The 20975-nt window shown below is 36.4% G+C and overlaps 1 protein-coding gene across 1 annotated transcript in view; it reads right to left on the bottom strand.

The window, feature by feature from the left end:
- Window positions 1-307: 307 nt before the first annotated feature.
- The window catches only part of LOC123546359 (metal transporter CNNM4-like), a 40864-nt gene continuing 20196 nt past the window's right edge, over window positions 308-20975 (bottom strand). Inside the window, exons 3-6 of the mRNA XM_053550715.1 lie at window positions 16756-16887; window positions 10167-10322; window positions 9766-9846; window positions 308-6359 (exon numbers count right to left, since the gene is read on the bottom strand). Of these exons, the coding sequence (XP_053406690.1) occupies window positions 5698-6359; window positions 9766-9846; window positions 10167-10322; window positions 16756-16887 (1031 nt within the window). The 3' untranslated portion in view covers window positions 308-5697. The remainder of the gene's footprint in view (window positions 6360-9765; window positions 9847-10166; window positions 10323-16755; window positions 16888-20975) is intronic.

A 20975-nucleotide genomic window follows, 5' to 3' on the forward strand; every position in this document is an offset into this window, starting at 1 on the left:
TTTACTGATAAAATGGATACAGGATGTGTTGTTTTCAAGGAATCTAACGAGTCCTGACCTATCTCATAGTCATTTATAAAATGTTTTTATTTATTTGCTGTTACACCAACAATATTAATGTCTGACCTTATTTACATCTACATGTATAAGTTCAATAAAAAGATCTACCTACCTTTCCTAAATATCTTTAGTAATACCCTAAACACCTAATTTATTTTTTCACAAAGCAAACAAAAACAGAGCTGTGCCAATAGTGTGACATCACAATTAATGAATGTAGATTTTTAAAAGACAGAGAGAATAACAATAATAAGCAAATTTTTAATATTATCCTCAATCTCTTTATCAGGTTTCATACAAAAATACTTTGTACTTTTCAAGTTAAGGATCCTTAAAATTTTATGGGGCAAATAAACTAACTGAGCTTCTGACTGATGCAGAAAACCCTACCATACCCTCTGGTGACACAATGGCAGGGTAGGGGACTAATAAAATATCACACAAATGAAGCTCCTGCAGACATCTTAACATTGTACAAAGTTTCAGCAGCATAAATACATAGTAAATCTGTAGAGACTGAATAGTTAGCACTCTTAACTCTAAAAATCGGACAAAATATGGGCTGTGGGCCTACCTGTATAACTGAGATAAATCTTTTTCAATAATAATTTGCAGCAAATTCTTGCATTTTTATAAAACTCTTCTCTAAAAACACCTTCCATTTCCATAGATAAAAATGAGATCAACATAAAAATACAAAATGTATAACTACATGCAAAAACTGAGGTCACTAGATTTTGTATTGAAATAATTGGTCCATCAAATAGAATCAAACTGTCACTCTCTATCAACTGTAGTCATTGATGGCATTTTTTAGGATAAAGTTTGACTAGGCTGGGAAAATACCCAATGTCGAAGTAACTACACAATGCAAATAAGAAAATGAATCCAAATTTGGTTGTGATATTGTTCATTAACAGTGCAAACTTATAAAACTGTGAAGATTATTCCTACAAAACTTATACACTTCCTTGTTTAAGGGACATGCCTCCAGATCTACATCATATCAATTTTGTTTTAAAAAAAGAGACGGCAATATCTACAACTTAAAATCAGACCTGTATAATATTACTTATGTTCTGTTGGGTTTGACGTCACACCAATCCAAGTATATGTCATATAGAGACTTTTTAGCTTTTAATTGTAGAGGAAGCCCACTGGTGCCCCTCTGTGCATTATTCCATCATGGTCAGGCCCCTGGGTAGAACTACCAGCCTTCCTTAAGCCAGCTGGATGGCTTCCTCACATGACAAGTTGAACTAAATTCCTTCTACTGTACCTTTAATTGTGAGGTGCTTTTCCTGATAAATTAACAGAGACATGACCTAACAAAATCACTAAAAGAGTTTACTTTTCTCTTATTATAACAAACAAATTGAACTTCTCTTACTATATCTGAGACAGATCTGAAGTAGTCCCTTTTAACGAAGACACATTCACTTTGTACTATACAAACATATTCTTGATTATGTAGCTACACAATAAATTTTAAATATGTGACATTTCAGCCATTGCAAAAATTGGTATAAGCCAATGCGTGTATGCTTCAATGACATGTGAATTATGATCACCGTTGTGCAAATGCCCAGGTGACATTAAGAAAATTGTGAAAGTTTACCCTTATCATGCTGGACATGATTGATTCTGTCTTTGTGGCCAGTGTAGATCATGATCAGCATGCACATCCATGCAGTCTGATCAAGATCTGCACTGTTTGCCATTCAGTCAGTATCTTTTTGGTAAGCACCCCCTTTTAACAGTTAATGGTACTGTCCAAATTGAAAGGTGAACAAGTTCATTACAGAAATCAAGCTGGGTAAGGGTTAAGAAAATGGTGACAGTTAAAGAAGTTATGGTTGTGAATCTGCAATGATAATCAGCAATTTCCGTTCTATTACATATTCTATGTATGCAATTAGACTTCTCATGTCGATATAGAAATTCTCATGTAATAGAAAGTCAAGTGTTACATAACAGAGTACAAGACACTGTAAAATCATTAATATTCGTGGGGGACTAATTTTCGTAGATTTCGTGGTTGAGTCAATCCACGAAATTTAATCCCAACAAACAAGTAAAATTCCCATTCATTATATGTTCAAATGTTGAAATCCATGAATTCATATCTCCACTAAATTGCTGTTTTGACCAAAACCACAAAATTTCATGCACACGAAATTAAATGATTTTACAGTAAATCACTGGCTAAAGCTGCATAAAGTAACACAAACAAGAGCTGTGCGTAAGACAGCACGCTCGACTTTTCTCAATGCTTGACTCTGAATTAGAGCTTTGCCAGTAAAAAAAATTTTAAGTTAAAAAGGGACATAACTCTGTCAAAATTCAAATCAGAGTTATGGGAATTGTGTCTCCTGGTGTAGACTTTGATAGTAAATAACTATTTTGAATTACACGTCAAAAGCTTTAACAGTAACAGAGATATTTGACTTTTAACAAAAAAAAAGTTAAAAAGGGTCAATATTCTGTCAAAATTCAAAACAGAGTTATGTTGATTGTTTCTCCTGGTGTAGACTTTGATGGTAAATAAGTATTTTAAGTTTCAAGTCAAACGCTTTGATATTAACAGAGATATTTGACTATCAAAATTAAAAAAAAAAAATCTAAGTTAAAAAGGGGCATAATTCTGTCAAAATTCAAATCAGAGTTATGGGGATTGTTTCTTCTGGTGTAGACTTTGATGGTAAATAAGTATTTTAAGTTTCAAGTCAATAGCTTTGATAGTAACAGAGATATTTGACTTTATCAAAAACTTTAACCAAAAATTCTAAGTTAAAAAGGGGCATAATTCTGTCAAAATTCACATCAGAGTTATGAGGATTGTTTCTCCTGGTGTAGACTTTGATAGTAAATAACTATTTTAAGTTTCTTTTGTTTGTTTTGGGTTTAACGCCGTTTTTCAACAGTATTTCAGTCATGTAACAGTGGGCAGTTAACCTAATCAGTGTTCCTGGATTCTGTACCAGTACAAACCTGTTCTCCGCAAGTAACTGCCAACTTCCCCACATGAATTATCAGAGGTGGAGGACTAATGATTTCAGACATAATGTCGTTTATCAAATAGTCACGGAGAACATACGCCTCGCCCGAGGATCGAACTCGCGACCCTGCGATCCGTAGACCAACGCTCTTACCTACTGAGCTAAGCGGGTGGGCTTATTTTTTAAGTTTCACATCAATAGCTTTGATAGTAACAGAGATATTTGACTTTATCAAAAACTTTAACCAACACCGACGCCGATGCCGGGGCGAGTGCAATAGCTGTACTTTTTCTTCGAAAAGTCTAGCTAAAAAGCAAAGGAAATTACGCATTATCATTACAGATATATCAGTGTAATTTACAGTTACAAAACACACACAGTGTGAAATAAGAGTCTATTTACCTTGTGACTATATTTAGAATAAATATATATTTACTATATAATACTCATAACATTTATGTACACATCTATCTTTAACAAAAACAACAATAACTCCTGTCCAACAAATGAACTGCTAGATTTTCAATGGTTTTTCTATTCTTTGGGTATAAATGTAACATAACAAATGTCTTCCCTTAAAAAATCATTCACCAAGGCTTAACAACTTCTGTCAATACCCTGTAATTTACTTAAAATACAGTTGCTATAGAAGTGCCAAACTTAAAAGAGCATTTAAGAAAAAAGAGTTGCATTTCAAATACAGAAATTACATCTGAAATACAATGTCATAAAATTTAAGTACCACTTTCAAAGAGGCTGATCAGGAACACATTACTTGCCAAAAAAGTTATTGTTAAACAAGAGCTGTCACTAATGGTGACAAATACCCCCCCATGAATAGTTATGGCCGATGTTAGAGTTTAGGACCTTTGACCTACGGACCTGGGTCTTGCGCGCGACACGTCGTCTTACTGTGGTACACATTCATGCCCAATAATTTTAAAATCCATGCATGAATGACAAAGATATGGACCGGACACGCCCATCAATGCACTATCATGAAATATGACCTTTAACGTCTAAGTGTGACCTTGACCTTTGAGCTACGGACCTGGGTCTTGCGCGCGACACGTTGTCTTACTGTGGTACACATTCATGCCAAGTTATTTGAAAATCCATCCATGGATGACAAAGATATGGACCGAACACGAATGCACTATCATGAAAAATGACCTTTAATGTCTAAGTGTGACCTTGACCTTTGAGCTACGGACTTGGGTCATGGGCATGACACGTCGTCTTACTGTGGTACACATTCATGCCAAGTTATTTGAAAATCCATCCATGGATGACAAAGATATGGACCGGACACGAATGCACTATCATGAAAAATGACCTTTAACGTCTAAGTGTGACCTTGACCTTTGAGCTACGGACCTGGGTCTTGCGCGCGACATGTCGTCTTACTGCGGTACACATTCATGCCAAGTTATTTGAAAATCCATCTATGGATGACAAAGATATGGACCGAACACGAATGCACTATCATGAAAAATGACCTTTAACGTCTAAGTGTGACCTTGACCTTTGAGCTACGGACCTGGGTCTTGCGCGCGACACGTCGTCTTACTGTGGTACACATTCATGCCAAGTTATTTGAAAATCCATCCATGGATGACAAAGATATGGACCGGACACGAATGCACTATCATGAAAAATGACCTTTAACGTCTAAGTGTGACCTTGACCTTTGAGCTACGGACCTGGGTCTTGCGCGCGACACGTCGTCTTACTGTGGTACACATTCATGCAAAGTTATTTGAAAATCTATCCATCGATGACAAAGGTATGGACCGGACACGAAAATTGCGAACATACAGACAGACCGACAGACGGTTCAAAAACTATATGCCTCCCTTCAGGGGCATAAAAATCTTACCTTCTGTTTATTTCACTGATTGTCATACTAAGAGGTGTGACAGACCTATACTATACTTTAGAAATAATTTACAGAAAAAGAGTGCTTTAACACTATTTATGTACGGAGGGTGGTTATACGTCTGGCTGCGTCCTTGTGAAATTATTTGTATGACATTTTACCACCTGAGTGTATAAATAGTGTTAAAACATGATTTTGCTATAAATCATTTCAATTATAAAATGCCTTCAATCTAAAAGCAGTAGGTGAAATATAGTAGCGCTCTTTCTTGGTCGCAACAAAAACTTTGACCTTACTGCACGTTAGTTAAATCATTCTAGCGAAAGCATGTTTTAACAGAAAGCGTATTAGAATTCTTCACTTTTTACTATCAACCTAAGTTCCATTTGAAAGCTGATCACGTTTGCATATGATCTTTTTTACAAAACTGAAAACAGAATTTGTAACACTGAGGAAATTTGTCCACAAAAATCTAAATTTGTATTGCATATTTTTTCCATCTTGAATTGCAAAATATACACCAAACTGATTTGTAGTAAATTCAATGAGATAAAGCCGGCTATCTCTTCTGACTGCACTAATATTTAAGGAAATTTTTTAAAGGAAATAAAATACTGGAGCTGTGTAAGAATGAACCAAAGAAAATCTAACAATAAATTGCTTAGTAAGTTCAATAATACATTTTAACAAACATTTGACTTCAGTATTAACAATATCAAGAATCACCACCCGCATGATTCTGCTTGCCACTTTTTCTGTCTACCAACGGAGTAAACTCCCCTGATGTAAACTCATCCTCATGGTACTGAGAACTATCACATTGCTTACTATATTCACACTAACATCATCTGTGGTTCTCTTACCTCCATTTCTAGTTCTTTCATGATCAGAACTTTTATGATTTTTATCTGAACTAGAAGAATCAACTTTCTCGGTCAATTTTTCTTCATCTTCCTTTGGCGTTAACTCTACTTGCTCCAGATCACTTTCCGAAGTATCCGCCGGTTTTTCCGAGGTTGAAAAATTCCAGCCAGAGTCTTTACTCTCTGTTCTTTTCAACACACTGATGCTGCTTTTACTAGAAAAGGAGCGGTTTAAGTTATCTTCTGTCTTTGCATCCTCTATCTTATTATCGGTTGCATTGTGGATGTCGGCGGAAAATGTGTTCTTAGCATTGTTACACTGGTTGATTTTAGACAGATGTGTCCATTCCTTTGTGAACGCTTCGTCATCCATCATGGCAATCTGCTGTGACCGACCCATCATCGTGGCTCTGCGTGCTACAATGTACTGAGGGCGCGTAATTCGCAGGAATAGAAGGTTGTCTGTGGCCTTCAGAGTGAAATCTGGTATGTATGGTTCGTGTTTGACATACATACTGTCAGTGCTAGATGATGGTGACAACACCTTGTCACTTATATCTGGAAATACAGAATGGTAAAATACATGAATAGTAAAGTTGTGTATCACCTGAAATCAATGACATCTGTCCTGGCTTAGAGTTTAGATCCTAAATTTTCTAGATCCAAAACTTTTAACTGAGCCTGGTAAAGTGCCATGATGGTCTTTCAACAACCTAAATTTTTCAAGGATGGAAGAAAAAAGATTATTCTCTCAATGAACTTGAAAGAACACCCGGTACAACAAACCTCACCCAGTACAACAACCTCACCCAGTACAACAAACCTCACCCTGTACAACAAACCTCACCCAGTACAACAAACCTCACCCAGTACAACAAACCTCACCCTGTACAACAAACCTCACCCAGTACAACAAACCTCACCCAGTACAACAAACCTCACCCAGTACAACAAACCTCACCCTGTACAACAAACCTCACCCAGTACAACAAACCTCACCCAGTACAACAAACCTCACCCTGTACAACAAACCTCACCCAGTACAACAAACCTCACCCAGTACAACAAACCTCACCCAGTACAACAAACCTCACCCTGTACAACAAACCTCACCCAGTACAACAAACCTCACCCAGTACAACAAACCTCACCCTGTACAACAAACATCACCCAGTACAACAAACCTCAGATTTTTTGCAAATACAATATGAAAATGCATTGTTTATTACCAGTTCAATGATCTATAATATATCATGTGATGCATATCTGTTGTAACTTTATCTATTTTGCAGAAAGTACATGTTTACAACCCACTTTGTTAAATCACATGAAATCCCTTACCTAACTGACATGTATGCCTCTTATAATTATGCAACATACGCCTGGCTTGTTAGTGACATATATGCTGCTTATAAGTCATATATAAATCACATAACATCTTGTGTAAGTCAGTTGTATGTATAAGCTGTCATTTTTGTTCTCTCTGTCTTTAACATACAGGCCACTTATAAGCTACATGTATGTCTTCTTGCATTTCGCTACCTCTAACCCTATCAAGTACTGATAAAATTTCAAAACAAGGACTATTTTGTGCTGGCTTGTCTGATACTAGAAATTAACCAATGCAAATAAAAGATGTAATTCAAAACAAAAAGTAATCCAAAACTTTCCTGCTTTTTTTTCAAGTTTTATTTCAGTGGTTATTGCAAATTGTACAAGTAACTAAATGGATAAGTTTTCCACAGTACATTTTTTGTTTTACAAATATTTTAGATGTTAAATTTCAAAGTAAAATTGCATAATTATGTGATAAAAGATTGCCCATGAATATCAACTAGAATGTGTCTGTAGGACACAGGGTGTGCCCCCCACTGGTACATTTGTCATTAATGAGGGCCAATAATTCAAATGTTTGCAGTCGTAATGGGGTATAGCCTCAACAAACATTTTATGAAAAGGACTCATTATTCTAGGCCCTTTACTTTTTGAGCTATGAGCATCACAAACAAAAAATCCATTATTTTGGTTATTTCACGGGCCATAACTCTGTAATAAGAGCTAAGATTCTCAAGAGGAATGCCAAGTGTGCAAGTTCACATCACGATAAAGACACCAGCAAGGTTTCCTGAATTTACATCTGATACTTTTTGAGCTAGGCACATAATTAGGTGAAAAAGTGCATTTTTTTACTATTTCAGGGGCCATAACTTTAAAAATAGGGGGTGGAGCCAGCCAAAAAATTAGAGGTGCGCAAGTTTATATCATGATAAAGACTTATGCAAGTTTTCAACCATTTATATTAAATACTTTTTGAGCTAGGTGCATCACAAGGTGAAAATGTGTATTTTTGACTATTTCAGTGGCCATAACTCTAAAAATAGGGGGCGGACCCAAATGAAAAATAGGAGGTGCGAAAGTTCATATCATGATTAAGACTCATGCAAGTTTTTGAGCTAGGCGTGTCACAAGGTGAAAATGTGCATTTTTTACTATTTCAGGGGCCATAACTCTGAAAATAGGGGGCAAAGCCAGATGAAAAATAGGAGGTGCGCAAGTTCGTATCATATTCAAGACTCATGCAAGGTTTCATGTATCTATATCAAATACTTTTTGAGCTAGGCATGTCACAAGGTGAAAATGTGCATTTTTGACTATCTCAGGGGCCATAACTCTAAAAATAGGGGGCAGAGCCAGATGAAAAATAGGAGGTGTGCAAGTTCATATCATGATTAAGACTCATGCAAGGTTTCATTAATTTATATCAAATACTTTTTGAGCTAGGCGTGTCACAAGGTGAAAATGTGCATTTTTGACTATTTCAGGGGCCATGACTCTGAAAACAGGGGGCGAGAGCCAGACTAAAAATAGGAGGTGCGCAAGTTCATATTATGATAAACACTCATGCAAGGTTTCATCAATTTGTATCAAATACTTTTCGAGCTAGGCCGGTCACGAACTTCGGACAGACAGACGGACAAGACCAAATCTATATGCCCCCACCACTCACGGGGGAGCACAAATTTTCAAATTTAAACAGGAAGTGCTTTGTTGGAGCCAATTTTTATTCCACAGAATGGAGTCATGAATGGAGATACAATATATTGTCACTGAAACATTTAGCTGCCGTATGTTTAACATATCATACATAGTTTTCATGTTGTGCTGAGTTTTGCTTCTGGGGCTTAAATTATTGCTGGTGTGATCAGACATTTATCTTTATAGATATAAAACAAAAATATCTATAACAATCCTGGGAAGATTTTTACAAGAGAAGTTTACATTTTCAATAAAATGTTATAATCAAATTTAAGGATGAATTTCATGCAGTTTATAAGTGTAAATGAACATGTTATATAAAGATTGTTAGTTTTACATTGAGAGTTATACACCCTTTCTTTCAATAAGTAATATTTTATTTCTTGTGTTGCAAAATATCTCTGCTGCAGAACTCATGCATATTTCTCCAAACAAATCTAAGAACCTATAATACAAACTCCTGCCAGACTAACTAGGTGTCAAATATGATCTTACCTTGACCTCATGACCCCAAGAATAATAAGGGTCATCTACTGAGCACAAATAATCATCTTATGAAATGTGATTGTCATATCTATAAATGTTCACCAGCCATTTCAGTCTCAAGGTCACTGCAACCTTGACCTTTGATCTCCTTACCTCTGAGCCTATGAAGTTTGACCATTGTAGGTTCATGCGATCTTCAATTATTGGTCAGAAATGGTTTTTGCTCTCAAGATCATCTTGACCTTTGACCTTCTGACCTCTAACACAATTAAGATTATTCATCTGCTGACCAGAGAGAATCATCATATGAAGTTTAGCTGTTGCAGGCCAAAATGTTCTCTACTGACCAGAAAACAAGTGTCTGCAGACAGACAGACTAACATGAGCAAAACAGTGCTGGGAGAGGGAGCATTTAGCTGCACACTGTGCTTATGAAACTTACTCAGAGCTTTGATTCCATAGTAGGAGAATGGTCCACCTTGGAAAATCAAGTTCTCTCTACCAATATAAACTTCAACATGACCTGAAATATTGTAATTTGTACAATGTACATTTATCTTTTTTAAAATGAATCATCACCCAGTAGGATATAATTGTATGTAGAAACAGTTAATACAAAAGATTTGCACTGACATAATGCAATGCACATACAGTTATGATCATAATAAAATTAAGTTACATTTAGGTTCATAAACTAAAAGCAGTAAAATTTATATATACTCTACATAAATTTGCCTGAAATTTGTCTTTATTGTCAATACAGTAATCTGCCAAACATTCATAATATGTAAATGAACCAGCAATTAAAGGTTATTCTTTCTGATCAACATAGTTGTAACAAACCTTGGAGGATAAGTACAAAGTAGTCACATGGGACTCCTTCCTTGATGATGCAGTTGTTTTCACCACAATTAGGATTCAGTTCCACCACAATATTCTGTTTGATCAGTTTTCGCAGGACAGTCTCAGATATAAACTTTGGCAGGAACGATTCCACAGCTGAAAGAAAATCATAGACAGTGTCAGATATAAACTTTGGCAGGAACGATTCCACAGCTGAAAGAAAATCACAGACAGTCTCAGATATAAACTTTGGCAGGAACGATTCCACAGCTGCAAAAAAATCACAGACAGTCTCAGATTTAAACTTTAGCTGCCAAAATAATCACAGACAGTCTCAGATATATACTTTGGCAGGAACGATTCCACAGCTGCAAAAGAAAATCATGGACAAGATACCTGAGAAGGATATATGTTTAGCTGCAAGAGAGTTATAGACAAGTCTCAGATATAAACTTTGGCAGGAATGACTCCACAGCTGCAAGAAAATCATAGACAGTCTAAAATATATAACTGAGAATTACAGACAGGTTCAGATATAAACTTTGGCAGGAAAGACTCCACAGCTGCAAGAGAATTATAGACAGGTTCAGATATAAACTTGGACAGGAAAGACTCCACAGCTGCAAGAGAATTATAGACAGGTTCAGATATAAACTTTGGCAGGAAAGACTCCACAGCTGCAAGAGAATTACAGACAGGTTCAGATATAAACTTGGACAGGAAAGACTCCACAGCTGCAAGAGAATTACAGACAGGTTCAGATATACAATTGGCAGGAAAGGCTCCACAGCTGCAAGAGAATTACAGACAGAGTCAGATATAAACTTGGGCAGGAAAGACTCCACAGCTGCAAGAGAATTACAGACAGGTTCAGATATAAACTTTGACAGGAAAGACTCCACAGCTGCAAGAGAATTACAGACAGATTCAGATATAAACTTTGGCAGGAAAGACTATCAGCTGCAAGAGAATTACAAAGAGAATTACAGACGGGTTCAGATATAAACTTCGACAGGAAAGACTCCACAGCTGCAAGAGAATTACAGACAGGTTCAGATATAAACTTTTACAGGACAGACTACCAGCTGTAAGAGAATTACAGACAGATTCAGATATACACTTTGGCAGGAAAGACTACCAGCTGCAAGAGAATTACAGACAGGTTCAGATATACACTTTGGCAGGAAGACTACCAGCTGTAAGAGAATTACAGACAGGTTCAGATATACACTTTGGCAGGAAGACTACCAGCTGTAAGAGAATTACAGACAGGTTCAGATATACACTTTGGCAGGAAGACTACCAGCTGTAAGAGAATTACAGACAGGTTCAGATATACACTTCGGCAGGAAAGGCTCCACAGCTGCTAGAGAATTAGAGACAGGTTCAGATATAATCTTTTCCAGGACAGACTACCAGCTGTAAGAGAATTACAGACAGGTTCAGATATACACTTTGGCAGGAAAGGCTCCACAACTGCAAGAGAATTACAGACTGGTTCAGATATACACTTAGGCAGGAAAGGCTCCATCATGCATAATAAGCATAAACAAGAGGGCCGTGAAGGCCCTGTATTGCTCACCTGACCTATTGACCTACAGATCATCAAGATTAATATTCTGACCAGGTTTCATTAAGATATGGTCATAGATGTGGTCTCTTAAAGTGTTAACTAGCTTTTTGTTTGATTTGACCCAGTGACCTAGTTTTTGACCCCACATGACCCAGATTCGAACCTTACCTAAAAATCATCAAGATTAATATTCTGACTAAGTTTCATGAAGATAACATTCTGACTAAGTTTCATGAAGATATAGTCATAAATGTGGCATATAGAGCGTTAACAAGCTTTTCCTTTGATTTGACCTTGTTTTTGACCCCACCTGACCCAGATCTAAACTTGCCCTATAGATCATCAAGATCAACATTCTGACCAAGTTTCATTAAGATATGGTCATAAATGTGGCCTCTACAGTGTTAACTAGTTTTTCCTTTGATTAGTTCTGGTGACCTAGTTATTTATCCTACATGACCCAGATTTAATCTGGACCTTTAGACCATCAAGATTAACATTCTGACAAAGTTTTATTAAGATTAGGCCAAAATTGTGACCTCTAGAGTGTTAACAAGCTTTTCCTTTGATTTGACCTGGTGACCTAGTTTTTGACCCCAGATGACCCAATATTAAACTCGTACAAAATTTTATAGAGAGTAACATTCTGACCGAGTTTCCCTTAGATTGGGCCAAAATTGTGACCTCTAGTGTTAACAAGCTTTTCCTTTGATTTGACCTGGTGACCTACTTTTTGACCCAACATGACCCAATATTGAAATCGTCCAAGATTTTATTAAGGGTAACATTCTGACCAAGTTTCATTAAGATTCGGCCCAAATCGTGACCTCTAGAGTGTTAACAGTCAAATTGTTGACGACGGACGAATGACGACGGATACGGACGACGGACACAGGGCGATCACAAAAGCTCACCTTTGAGCACTTCGTTCTTAGGTGAGCTAAAAAGCTTAAAGAGCTGACCTTAAATAAACCTTTGACCTCTGTGACCTTTTTGTTGAATGTAAGGGTATAGGTCTTTCAATCTGACTCAAATACTTGATCTTCTAAACGAAGATCTGAGAACGACCCATTCACATACGTCTTCTGTATATTTTGGATTTCCAGTATTGCTATATTTACTTTAACCAATCAGACGACTTGTTCGAATGTCAAAGAGTAAGAAAAATGTGTAGTTCTTCCAGGGCTCGAACTAGGGACCCCTCGCTTACAAAGCGAGTGGCCTACCGACTGCGCTAACCGGCTATCTGACACACTACCATATAAGAATTGTAAATATCAAAAGTCAAGGCTACAGGTAGATTTGCAAAATGTTGTAAGTTAGGCTCTGATTTGCTAGCGAAAGGGTCGCCAGAACAAGGCTATGAATAGGTCGTTCTCAGATCCTATGCGTAGCGTAATAGGAGATGTACTTCAGTCAGATTGTAGGTCTTTGACATGATCTGTCCTGCTATTGTGATCATTTGTGACAAGTTGTTTCAAAGTGTGACATACACAACAAAGTAATAGACCAGACAGGATTTTGTCCACAGAAGAAAGGATGATGGACAGGAATATCGCTATATTACAACCCTCCACCCAAATTTTGATGATCGGGCCATAAAAATTAAAGTCAATGTACTTACCAGCAATTTTATCAAAACCACAGATATTTTTTCCAAAATTCATTTGAGATCTACTCCTACCCGAGATTACAGCTTTGCAATTTGTCTTACTGATTCCAAGGGATCTCTCAGATGTTTATTTTACCATTACTACATGTAATTAATACCAGCAAATCGATAACATAACAAAAATATCAGAAAAATCTAAATGTAACAGCATTATATAATATTGATTAAATTTAACAAGAGGATATACCTTAGAACTGAGACATGGATAGCTAAATTTAATTTGACTGCATATCATATAAAGACGTAAAGAGTGATCAATACTGCATCTATAATGAAATATTCTATTCCTGAGTGAAATCATTATCATTTCATAGAGCAATATATCACACAGCATGAATATACAAAACTGAAAGAAGTGCAGGCGTTGACATAAGTTTTTTGTTTGTTTAAATTCACATAACTAGTTGTTTAGAAAAAGAAATTGAGAAACTTCTGAATCAGTATCCTCTGTTGAATATGTATTTGTCAGTTGAGTGTGATCAGGTGTAAGAGAAAGTATTTTCCATGAACAGCCTGAAGGAACGAGGTTTTTCATAAATGACATTATTTTTATTTCCCTCACAAGAGTGAGCAGTGGATTTAAACCTTGAAAGAACAACTAGAGCTATCACTTATAAAAGATAAAAGGTAAGGGTAGATTTCCTGGAAGCACAATGCACCCAAAACATAGCCATAGACACAATTAATACTCCAAGATACACTCTGATACAGGGAAAGTAAAATTTTGTGACCATGACCTTTGACCTTCCAAGTATGGCCTTGATCTTGGCCCTGGTAATGTAGGCAGTACACTGAGCAAATCACCCTGATTGATGCTAACCTTTCAGAGGTTTAGAATTAAAGCTATCTGATCTCTGACCTCTGTGACTGTAACAGTGAATTCAGTGACCTGTTTTAGACAATATGGAATCTACACAAAGTTAAGCTACCTGACATCTGACCTTCAAGTGTGACCTTGACATTAGACCTAATAATCTGGGTTGTATGCTTTTCATGTCATTATGAAGTAAATAACTGATGCTTGTTATATGAAAATCTTTCCAGCAACCTTGATCTTGACCTAGTTACATGGATTTAACAGGGATGAGAATGGCTTTCATCAAAATCTCTGAAAATTTATGCTGGGGGTTTGGGGGCCACATAGGCCCCCAGTCAGGGTCCAGGGGTGAAACCCCGGTGGGGAACCAGGTGGCGAAGCCCCCTACAACTATAGGGGTTAAGGTCTTTTCAACGCATTTAAATGCTTCTCCTGGCATTTACAACTCTTTCACCATATGCAATTAAGCTGTCACACAATGTACACAGAGCTTTGCCAGGTATGTCAATTTTACTAACGATGTCCAAAATTTTGAATTTTTTCCCACAATTGTTCACAACAATAACAATTTCTCTATCCATCCAACCCCATACAAATTTGTTTTTAACACTGCTTTCCACATCCTTGATCCGAACTTCGTCACTTAGTCAATATTTTGTACGACATTTTGGTGGATTGTTTATTTGTTCTTTTTGTTCTTCATGTTTTCGATTTGTTGAAAATTTTCACTTCCGTAAGATATCTGACTGGTTTACAACATTGTAGTTATTTTCAATCAATCTGTGGGTTCAAAGGTACTCAAACGCAAACCAGTTAAGCACCTGCTCAAAGGGTAACAACTATTAACATAACAAGTTGTTTCCCTTTGAGCAGGTGCTCAACTGCCGGAAAATACGACTTCGGCAAAGGAAATATTGCTAATCCTTTATCGACTAGGGGGTACCCCCCACACACACACCCAAATTTTCTCCTTGGATTTATACTGATCTCAAAAATGGTTTAGGGCTTCATAAAAACCATGGAAATCCGCATGTCCGCTGAAAATTCTTATCGCTGATTTAACCCTGAGACTGCATGTCTTCTTGATGAGGTAAATAACTGATATTAGTTTTATAAAAAATTTTCCAAGTGGTTTTATCAATATGGAGATGTCAGGAAGTTAAGCTGACTGACCTCTAACCTTCAAGTGTGACTCTGACCTTGGACCTAGTGACCTGTGCTGTGCAAGTCACCTAAATGAAATTAACTATTGATGCTAGTTATCTGAACATTTTGCCAGCAGTTAAGATGATACAGAGTGGACAAAACAGATGGATTGCAAGACCAGAGAAATCCAATACTGCCCCCATATACTTTGTACCTTGGGGTATAATAACCAACTTGTTTCAGATACCAGAAAAAAAATCCACTTTCAGTTGTTCTGCAAAATAGGAACATAAGTTCTGCACATTGTCTTGATTGGATAACATTCCATCGGGACACAGTCTATCTTCCAATAGGGAAATCTGGTAACTATAACATTTAACCTTTTTGTTAAGGTTTTTTATGGTGCAGAATATCTGAATATTTAATATAATCTAAATTTTAATATTGCCAGTTATTTATGGCAGTCATTGTGCTGTAGTCTTTTGTTCAAATTTTTTAATGTACTTATCCATACCCTTCCTCCAGCATTTAATTGGATCAATAATGTGATATCTTAACAAGCCCGCCTCATGCTGTGATCATGACTGCAACTTTGGTTGAAAAACCGTTAAAGTCGGGTGAATGAAAGTATGTTTTATAAAGCTGACCTAAAAATAACTTGAAGCAAGTCCAAGAATTCCTTCCTGGTTGCAAGATTATAAGGATCTTACATGCCTGCCTGTATAAGACCGGCTTTTCCCTACCCGAGGCACAGTGTGGAATGAAAAACCAAGCGAGTTAGCGAGGTATTTTATCCAAACTGTCCCGAGGGTTGGGAACACGGCTGTCTTACACAGACAGACATGTAAGATCATTTTTCTTGCCTATCACGTTTAAGATAGATCATGGTGACAAATAGATCTGAGTATTTTCTTGCATTATTTTTGTAGTTAATGACATCATAATAGTGCTAGTACTATGTGAAGTCACCAAAATGCACGCTATTTTAGACAAGGTTTTTCCCTATGGAAAGACAGGAATATCTATCCCTGGAACGTGCTCAGACAAATGTATACTTTCCCCCGCTAGGTAGGCAAGAAATACATACCTGACTGTATTGTACTCAGTCTCTAATTGGCTGGCTGACACATCCCAATGTCTTTTGTCAGCATACGGGCCAATACACATTGATAGCTTGATGAAGTTAGAGAATATACTAAAATTGAGAACTGACAACTGTGCCATTAATCTATCATCTTTAATTAATTGGCACAGCATCTCCAAGCCAGATATCAATATTTTTTTATAATTTGAGCTACAAATTATTGAATATCAATATGTTTATTTCCGTCTTTTATCTATAATTCTAACAACAATGTATGATTGTAGAATAAATACTTACAAGTTGACAGAAACTGGAAAGCAGCAACAGTCAACTGAGGGGATAAAACATGTTTGTTATCATCATCTGGTTGATTGAACACACTGAAGTCCTGCCTTGGTAACTTTCTTGGGGCTTTCTTTATATTGTCCGCTGAAAAACAAGGAAACAAATGTTTATAAAAACCCTTTGAATTATTTCCTTTAGTATAGTGCATCTTAATCGACCTGGCGGGGCGTTGTTTCACGACAGTCCACTGCATAATATTATTGTGCAGGATGTGTAGTATAATCGGCAACCTGATTTCACTGGCCTTCTACCTTACACAGTGTAACCATGTAGCGCTACCTATTTTGCTTGTTTTTTTAGATTACCATTATTTGCAGAGAATAACTCCGCCCTGCCAAGTTGAATAAAATGCATTAGAACAGACATTAAAGTCAAGAGATCAGTATCTCTGATCTTCCTCAATAACTCTCTTTATCTATATTCTGTTTCTTCTATTTGAATAAGGAACTGTTTGTACAAACATCACTGAAGCTATTTTACTGGACACACTCTAAATTTGGCCATAGACAAATTAATGGGATAATGTTGAAGAAAGTACTGAAGCTTCCACTTGGCATAGCTCCCATCTTAGACAATACAGATCCACAGGGACAGACATTCCATAAATAATATATACACCATTAATGACTTTCTTAAAAGTGCTGACAATGGTAACATAAGGCAAACAACCTGGTCAGATTTGGGCAAATGATCTCAGTTACTGTGAAATACTGTCATATATCACGTAGGATCTCAGCCACAGTGAAATTCAGTCATATATCATGCAGGAATTCAGCCACTGTAAAAATTCAGTCATATATCACGTCTATGATCTCAGTTATTGTGAAATTCAGTCAAACATCACATAATTATGATCTCACTTACTGTGAAATTAAGTCATATATTATGCAGGATCTCAACCACTGAGAAATTCAGTCATATATCACGTATGATCTCAGTTACTGTGAAATTCAGTAATACATCACATATGCGTAATCTCAATTACAGTGAAATTCAGTCAAATATCGCATACGATCTCATTACTGTGTAATCCAGTCATATAGGATTTCAATCACTATGTAATTCAGTCATATATAACATAGGAACTAACAATAGGAACTCTTTTACTATGAAATTTAGTCATATATCATACAGGGTCTCAATTACAGCAAGATTTAGTCATATATTACATAGGAGCTCTTTTACTATAAAATTTAGTCATATATCATACAGGGTCTCAATTACAGCAAAATTCAGTCATATGTCACACAGGATTTCATTTTTGTTAAAATCCAGTCATATAATTATCACCTATGACCTCAGCTTCTGTGAAATCTAGCCATAAGTTACACAAGAACACAGTTATAAATCCAGTCATATGTAACACTGGATATCAAGTCATAAATCACATAGCAGATACTATGAAAGCTTGACACTGCTATTATTGTGTTGTCTGTACAACAGTTTGCTAATTCAGTGGGGTTTTTGATCTACTTGGGCCAACCCAATGATAAATAGTATGTTTTTTCCCCCAAATTTACGTTTAAAATTCCCAACTGAAAGTTGATAAAAATGCCTGAAAATTTTAACATGACACGAAAATTGGGGTCCAAAATTCATTACGTTTATGTTGATATTACTGTATGGTTTTGGTTCTGCAAACAGGAAATTATAATTATCTGTTTATAACATAAGCGTCTGTTGATTGTAAGCATGCCGTCTACAGTATTTTTAAAGAATTATACAAAGAAAATCAATAAAAATGAAGCTAATAGTACAGCAAAAAATGATGTTTTGTTCGTCAAACTGACTGATGGACTCAGACAGATTCATCTACTGCCTAAAACGGCTATGGCTAGTCAGAAGAAATTGAAAGTAAAAATATAGAAAAGCTAACAGTAACAGCGTCAATGGCTGGAATCTGCATAAATGATTCAGACAACGATGTAAGTGATAATGAAACACAAGACACAGTTATGTCTATTGCGAATGTCTATACATATCTCAGAGAATTATGTGTTTGCTTGAAGAATAATAATACAGCTGTATGTACGATAAGTCTGCTAATAGTGTTGTGTGTACGATAGTCTGCTAATAGTGTTGTGTGTACAATAGTCTGCTAATAGTGTTGTGTGTATGACAGTCTGCTTATTGTGTTGTGTGTACAATAGTCTGCTAATAGTGTTGTGTTTACAATTATAAGTCTGCTTGTTGTGCTGTGAATATCATAGTCTGCTAATAGTGTTGTGTGAACAATAGTCTGCTAATAGTGGTGTGTGTACAATTATAAGTCTGCTTGTTGTGCTGTGAATATCATTGTCTGCTAATAGTGCTGTATGTATGATAGTCTGATTATGGTGTTGTGTGTATAATGATCTGCTAATTGTGCTGTGTGTAAGATAGTCTACTTATTGTGCTGTGAATATTATAATCTGCTAATAGTGTTGTGTGTACAATAGTCTGCTAATTGTGCTGTGTGTATGATAGTCTGCTAATGATGTTGTGTGTATGATAGTCTGCTAATAGTGTTGTGTGTACAATAGTCTGCTAATAGTGTTATGTGTACAATAGTCTACTAATAGTGTTGTGTGTACAATAGTCTGCTAATAGTGTTGTGTGTACAATAGTCTTCTAATAGTGTTTGTGTGTACAATAGTCTGCTAATAGTGCTGTATGTACGATAGTCTGCTAATTGTGCTTTGTGTATGATAGTATCTATTTATTTATTTATTCATTTGGGTTTTACGGCGCACCAACACAGTATAGGTTATATGGCGCCAAACAGGACTACAAATTTTGGTTTCACATCTCATCTACATTGAAATAAAAACATAAGTCGCCTCTTACGATGCAAGGGTAAGGCAGTGGTTCCAATTATAGTCTGCTAATTGTGTTGTGCGTATGATTGTCTGCTAACAGTGTTGTGTGAACAATAGTCTGCTAATAGTGTTATGTGTACACAAGTCTGCTAATAGTGCTGTATGTACGATAGGCTGCTAATTGTGTTTAGTGTACGATAGGCTGCTAATTGTGCTTAGTGTATGATAGTCTGCTAATAGTGTTGTACGTACAATAGTGTTGTGTGTACAATAGTCTGCTTATAGTGCTGTATGTACGATAGTCTGCTAATTGTGTTGTGTGTATGATAGTCTGCTAATAGTGTTGTTTGTACAATAGTCTGCTAATAGAGTTGTGTGTACAAAAGTCTGCTTACAGTGTTGTGTATACAATAGTCTTCTAATAGTGTTGCGAGAATGACAGTCTGCTAATTGTGCTGTGTGTATGATTACATCTGCTAATTATGGTGTGTGTATAGTAGTCTGTTAATTGTGTTGTGTGTATAATAGTCTGCTAATAGTGCTGGGTGTATGAATGTCTGCTAATTATGCTGTGTGTATGATTACATCTGCTAATTGTGCTGTGTGTACAATAGCCTGCTAATTGTGCTGTGTGTAAGATAGACTGCTAATAGTGTTGTATGAATGATTGTCTGGTGATTGTGCTGTGTGTATGATAGTTTGGTAATTGTGCTGTGTGTATGATTAAGTCTGCTAATTGTGTTGTGTGTATGATTAAGTCTGCTAATTGTGTTGTGTGTACGTTAGTCTGCTGATTGTATTATCTATATTATTGTCAGCTAATTATGTTGTCTGTATGACTGTCAGCTAATTATGCTGTCGGTATGAGTGTCAGCTAATTATAGTGTCTGTATGTTTGTCAGCTAACTATGTTGTCTGTATGATTGTGCTCACCTTCTTATTGGTATGATTGTAAGCTAATTATGTTGTCTTAGCTAATTGTGTAATCTGTATGATTGTCAGCTAATTGCGTTGTCTGTATAACTGTCAGCTAATTGTGTTATCTGCATGATTGTCAGTTAAGTGTGGTATCTGTAGGACTGCTAATTGTGTTATCTGTATGACTGTCATTTAAGTGTGGTATCTGTAGGACTGCTAATTGTGTTATCTGTATGATTGTCAGTTAAGTGTGGTATCTGTAGGACTGCTAATTGTGTTATCTGCATGATTGTCAGTTAAGTGTGGTATCTGTAGGACTGCTAATTGTGTTATCTGCATGACTGTCAGTTAAGTGTGGTATCTGTAGGACTGCTAATTGTGTTATCTGTATGACTGTCAGTTAAGTGTGGTATCTGTAGGACTGCTAATTGTGTTATCTGCATGATTGTATGACTG

The sequence above is a fragment of the Mercenaria mercenaria genome, chromosome 9, assembly GCF_021730395.1.
Source record: "Mercenaria mercenaria strain notata chromosome 9, MADL_Memer_1, whole genome shotgun sequence".
NCBI lineage: Eukaryota > Metazoa > Mollusca > Bivalvia > Venerida > Veneridae > Mercenaria > Mercenaria mercenaria.